Source organism: Scyliorhinus canicula, chromosome 5 (genome assembly GCF_902713615.1).
Source record: "Scyliorhinus canicula chromosome 5, sScyCan1.1, whole genome shotgun sequence".
NCBI lineage: Eukaryota > Metazoa > Chordata > Chondrichthyes > Carcharhiniformes > Scyliorhinidae > Scyliorhinus > Scyliorhinus canicula.
In genome coordinates, this window is record NC_052150.1 from 233,466,216 (window position 1) to 233,472,215 (window position 6,000).

The 6,000-nt window shown below is 61.5% G+C and overlaps 1 protein-coding gene across 1 annotated transcript in view; it reads left to right on the top strand.

The window, feature by feature from the left end:
* The window catches only part of LOC119965738 (plectin-like), a 192,050-nt gene that overhangs the window by 185,280 nt on the left and 770 nt on the right, over positions 1-6,000 (top strand). Inside the window, exon 11 of the mRNA XM_038796501.1 lies at positions 5,566-5,908. Coding sequence (XP_038652429.1) covers positions 5,566-5,908 — 343 coding nt within the window. The remainder of the gene's footprint in view (positions 1-5,565; positions 5,909-6,000) is intronic.

A 6,000-nucleotide genomic window follows, 5' to 3' on the forward strand; every position in this document is an offset into this window, starting at 1 on the left:
CCCAAGAGTGGGGGTGTCAGTTACAAGGGGTCACGATTTCAAGGTGAGAGGGGGAAAGTCTAAGGGAGATGTGCATGGAAAGTTTTTTACGCAGAGGGTGGTGGGTGCCTGGAACGCTTTACCAGCGGAGGTGGTAGAGGCGGGCACGATTGCATCATTTAAGATGCATCTGGACAGATATATGAATGGGTGGGGAACAGAGAGAAGTAGACCTTGGAAAATAGGAGACAGGTTTAGATAAAGGATCTGGATCGGCGCAGGCTGGGAGGGCCGAAGGGCCTGTTCATGTGCTGTAATTTTCTTTGTTCTTTGTTCTTTGTATGAGGTCAGGGCTGGCGTCAGTGGAGGGGGTTGGACAGGGTTCAATGTGTGGGGTCAGGGCTGGGGTCAGTGTGTGGGGTCAGGGCTGGGGTCAGTGTGTGGGGTCAGGACTGAGGTCAGTGTGTGGGGTCAGTGTGTGGGGTCAGTGTGTGGAGTCAGGGCTGGGGTCAGTGTGTGGGGTCAGGGCTGGGGTCAGTGTGTGGGATCAGGGCTGGGGTCAGGGCTGGGGACAGTGTGTGGGGTCAGGGCTGGGGTCGGTGGAGGGGGTTGGGCTGGGGTCAGGGCTGGGGTCGGTGGAGGGGGTTGGGCTGGGGTCAGTGTGTGGGGTCAGGGCTGGGGTCGGTGGAGGGGGTTGGGCTGGGGTCAGTGTGTGGGGTCAGGGCTGGGGTCGGTGTGTGGGGTCAGTGTGTGTAGTCAGGGCTGGGGTCAGGACTGGGGTCAGTTCTGGGGTCAGGGCTAGGGTCAGTGTGTGGGGTCAGGGCTGGGGTCAGTGTGTGGGGTCAGGGCTGGGGTAAGGTCTGGGGTCAGTGTGTTGGGTAAGGGCTGGGGTCAGGGCTAGGGTCAGTGGGTGGGGTCAGGGCTGGGGTCAGGTCTGGGGTCAGTCTGTGGGGTCAGTCTGTGGGGTCAGTTAGTAGGGTCAGTGCGGGGTCAGGGTGTGGGGTCAGTGTGGGGTCAGGGCTGGGGTCAGTGTGTGGGGTCAGTGTGTGGGGTCAGTGTGTGGGGTCAGTGTGTGGGGTCAGTGTGTGGGGTCAGTGTGTGGGGTCAGTGTGTGGGGTCAGTGTGTGGGGTCAGTGTGTGGGATCAGTGTGTGGGGTCAGTGTGTGGGGTCAGGGCATGAGGTCAGTGTGTGGGGTCAGTGTGTGGGGTCAGTGTGTTGGGTAAGGACTGGGGTCAGGGCTGGGGTCAGTGTGTGGGGTCAGGGCTGGGGTCAGTGTGTGGAGTCAGGGCTGGGGTCAGTGGGTGGGGTCAGTGTGTGGAGTCAGGGCTGGGGTCAGTGTGTGGGGTCAGTGTGTGGGTCAGTGTGTGGGGCCAGTGTGTGGGTTCAGGGCTGGGGTCAGTGTGTGGGTCAGTGTGGGGTCAGTGTGTGGGGTCAGTGTGTGGGGTCAGTGTGTGGGGTCAGGGCTGGGGTCAGTGTGTGGGGTCAGTGTGTGGGGTCAGAGTGTGGGGTCAGAGTGTGGGGTCAGAGTGTGGGGTCAGAGTGTGGGGTCAGAGTGTGGGGTCAGTGTGTGGGTCAGTGTGTGGGGTCAGTGTGTGGGGTCAGGGCTGGGGTCAGTGTGTGGGGTCAGGGCTGGGGTCAGTGCGTGGGGTCAGTGTGTGGGGTCAGTGTGTGGGGTCAGTGTGTGGTCAGGGCTGGGGTCAGTGTGTGGGGTCAGTGTGTGGGGTCAGTGTGTGGTCAGGGCTGGGGTCAGTGTGTGGGGTCAGTGTGTGGGGTCAGGGCTGGGGTCAGTGTGGGGTCAGTGTGTGGGGTCAGTGTGTGGGGTCAGTGTGTGGGGTCAGTGTGTGTGGTTAGTGTGTGGGGTCAGTGTGTGGGGTCAGGGCTGGGGTCAGTGTGTGGGGTCAGGGCTGGGGTCAGTGTATGGGGTCAGTGTGTGGGGTCAGTGTGTGGCGTCAGTGTGTGGGGTCAGTGTGTGGGGTCAGTGTGTGGGGTCAGGGCTGGGGTCAGTGTGTGGGGTCAGTGTGTGGGGTCAGGGCTGGGGTCAGTGTGTGGGGTAAGGGCTGGGGTCAGTGTGTGGGGTAAGTGTGTGGAGTCAGGGCTGGGGTCAGGGCTGGGGTCAGTGTGTGGGGTCAGTGTGTGGGGTCAGTGTGTGGGGCCAGTGTGTGGGGCCAGTGTGTGGGGTCAGTGTGTGGGGGTCAGTGTGTGGGGTCAGTGTGTGGGGTCAGTGTGTGGGGTCAGTGTGTGGGGTCAGTGTGTGGGGTCAGTGTGTGGGGTCAGTGTGTGGGGTCAGTGTGTGGGGTCAGTGTGTGGGGTCAGTGTGTGGGGTCAGTGTGTGGGGTCAGTGTGTGGAGTCAGGGCTGGGGTCAGTGTGTGGGGTTAGTGTGTGGGGTCAGGGCTGGGGTCAGTGTGTGGGGTCAGTGTGTGGGGTCAGGGCTGGGGCCAGTGTGTGGGGTCAGGGCTGGGGTCAGTGTGTGGGGTCAGTGTGGGGTCAGTGTGTGGGGTCAGGGCTGGGTCAGTGTGTGGTGTCAGAGTGTGGGGTCAGTGTGTGGGGTCAGTGTGTGGGGTCAGTGTGTGGGGTCAGGGCTGGGGTCAGTGTGTGGGGTCAGGGCTGGGGTCAGTGTGTGGGGTCAGGGATGGGGTCAGTGGAGGGGTTGGGCTGGTGTCAGTGTGTGGGGTCAGGGCTGAGGTCAGTGTGTGGGGTCAGGGCTGGGGTCGGTGGAGGGGGTTGGGCTGGGGTCAGTGTGTGGGGTCAGGGCTGGGGTCAGTGTGTGGGGTCAGGGTGTGGGGTCAGTTTGTGGGGTCAGTGTGTGGGGTCAGTGTGTGGGGTCAGTGTGTGGGTTCAGTGTGTGGGTTCAGTGTGTGGGGTCAGTGTGTGGGGTCAGGGCTGGGGTCAGTGTGTGGGGTTAGTGTGTGGGGTTAGTGTGTGAGGTCAGTGTGTGGGGTCAGTGTGTGGGGTCAGTGCTGGGGTCAGTGTGTGGGGTCAGTGTGTGGGGTCAGTGTGTGGGGTCAGGGCTGGGGTCAGTGTGTGAGGTCAGTGTGTGGGGTCCGGGCTGGGGTCAGCGTGTGGGGTCAGTGTGTGGGGTCAGTGTGTGAGGTCAGTGTGTGGGGTCAGTGTGTGGGGTCAGGGCTGGGGTCAGTGTGTGGGGTCAGTGTGTGGGGTCAGTGTGTGGGGTCAGTGTGTGGGGTCAGTGTGGGGTCAGTGTGTAGTCAGGGCTGGGGTCAGTGTGTGGGGTCAGGGCTGGGGTCAGTGTGTGAGGTCAGTGTGTGGGGTCAGTGTGTGAGGTCAGTGTGTGGGGTCAGTGTGTGGGGTCAGTGTGTGGGGTCAGTGTGTGGGGTCAGTGTGTGGGGTCAGTGTGTGGGGTCAGTGTGTGAGGTCAGTGTGTGGGGTCCGGGCTGGGGTCAGCGTGTGGGGTCAGCGTGTGGGGTCAGCGTGTGGGGTCAGCGTGTGGGGTCAGCGTGTGGGTCAGTGTGTGGGGTCAGTGTGTGGGGTCAGTGTGTGGGGTCAGTGTGTGGGGTCAGTGTGTGGTCAGGCTGGGGTCAGTGTGTGGTCAGGGCTGGGGTCAGTGTGTGGTCAGGGCTGGGGTCAGTGTCTGGGGTCAATGTCTGGGGTTAGTGTGGGGCCAGTGTGTGGGGTCAGTGTGTGGGGTCAGTGTGTGGGGTTAGTGTGTGGGGTCAGGGCTGGGGTCAGTGTGTGGGGTCAGGGTGTGGGGTCAGTGTGTGGGGTCAGGGCTGGTGTCAGTGTGTGGGGTCAGGGCTGGGGTCAGTGTGTAGGGTCAGGGCTGAGGTCAGTGTGTGGGGTCAGTGTGTGGGGTCAGTGTGTGGGGTCAGTGTGTGGGGTCAGTGTGTGGGGTCAGTGTGTGGGGTCAGTGTGTGGGGTCAGTGTGTGGGGTCAGTGTGTGGGGTCAGTGTGTGGGGTCAGGGCTGGGGTCAGTGTGTGGGGTCAGTGTGTGGGGTCAGTGTGTGGGGTCAGTGTGTGGTCAGGGCTCGGTCAGTGTGTGGGGTCAGTGTGTGTGGTCAGTATGTGGGGTCAGTGTGTGGGGTCAGTGTGTGGGGTCAGTGTGTGGGGTCAGTGTGTGGGGTCAGTGTGTGGGGTCAGTGTGTGGGGTCAGTGTGTGGGGTCAGTGTGTGGGGTCAGGGCTGGGGTCAGTGTGTGGGGTCAGTGTGTGGGGTCAGTGTGGGGTCAGTGTGTGTGGTCAGTGTGTGGTCAGGGCTCGGGTCAGTGTGTGGGGTAAGGGCTGGGGTCAGTGTGTGGGGTCAGTGTGTGGGGTCAGTGTGTGGGGTCAGTGTGTGGTCAGGGCTGGGGTCAGTGTGTGGGGTCAGTGTGTGGGGTCAGGGCTGGGGTCAGTGTGTGGGGTCAGGTGTGGGGTCAGTGTGTGGGTCAGTGTGTGGGGTCAGTGTGTGGTCAGGGCTGGGGTCAGTGTGTGGGGTCAGTGTGTGGGGCATGTGTGGGGTCAGGGCTGGGGTCAGTGTGTGGGTCAGGGCTGGGGTCAGTTGTGGGTCATTGTGGGATGTGTGTGGGGTCAGTGTGTGGGGTCAGGGCTGGGGTCAGTGTGTGGGTCAGCGTGTGGGGTCAGTGTGTGGGGTCAGCGTGTGGGGTCAGTGTGTGGGGTCAGGGCTGGGGTCAGTGTGTGGGGGCTGGGTCAGTGTGTGGGGTCAGTGTGTGGGGTCAGTGTGTGGGGTCAGTGTGTGGTCAGGTGGGGTCAGTGTGTGGGGTCAGTGTGTGGGGTCAGGGCTGGGGTCAGTGTGTGGGGTCAGTGTGTGGGGTCAGTGTGTGGGGTCAGTGTGTGGGGTCAGTGTGTGGGGTCAGTGTGTGGGGTCAGTGTGTGGGGTCAGTGTGTGGGGTCAGTGTGTGGGGTCAGTGTGTGGGGTCAGTGTGTGGGGTCAGTGTGTGGGGTCAGGGCTGGGGTCAGTGTGTGGGGTCAGTGGACAGTGGCCTGGGGGCTGTGGGTTCGGCGGACCAGAGGATTCATAGAATCCTAGAATTTACAGTGCAGAAGGAGGCCATTCAGCCAATTGAGTCTAGACTATCCCTTGGAAAGAGCACCCGACTTAGGTCCCCTCCCCCGTCGTATCCCTGTAACCCAGTACCCCCACCTAACCTTATTGGACACTAAGGGACAATTATTTATGAGAGTTGGCTTCAATGAAGTTACTGTGAAAAGCCCCTAGTCGCCACATTCCGGGGCCTGTCCGGGGAGGCTGGTACGGGAATCGAACCGTGAGCCCAGTGAGCTAAACCAGCCCCTCGTGTATCACGGCCAATCCACCTAACCTGCACGTCTTTGGACTGTGGGAGGAAACCGGAGCACCCGGAGGAAATCCACGCAGACACGGGGAGAACGTGCAGACTCTGCACAGTGACCCAGCCGGGAATCGAACCTGGAACCCTGTGCTGTGAGGCAGCAGTGCTAACCACTGTGCCGCCCAATTTGGTCAGAATTACTGACTATGCCGTGTTCCCCACTCAGTTGGCATTTGGCGTTGGTGCCAGGGAGTTACACGCATTACTGGACCTTTGGCCGCGTGTGCCTGAACCCCAAGTGAGAGGATGATTTGGTTCCATCAGTAACTCAACTCCTGTCTTTCAGGGTGTTCCGACTCCATGAGTTTTTGGTTACAATCCGTACGGACTATTCCCTGCGGTTTAAGTCTGCAGTCCAGCCAGCTATTCAACAAGTCTTAGTGCCGACCCAATCAACGAGCAGCACAGCGATGGATGGAGCGACGCTGAAATACATCCAGGACCTGCTGGAGTGGATTGAGGAGAACCAGCGACGCCTGGAGGCAGCTGAGTGGGGAGTGGACCTGCCCACAGTGCAGTCGCAACTCGGGGGGCATCGAGGACTGCACCAGTCCATCGAAGATTTCAGAGCCAAGATCGAGAGGGCTCGAGCTGACGAGGTAAAAGCTCACGGACACTCGCACAGTCAGGTACACAGAGACACAGGTACACACAGTGAGGCAGGAGGGGAGTGAGGCAGGAGGGGAGTGAGGGAGGAGGGGAGAGTGAGGAGGAGGGGGGA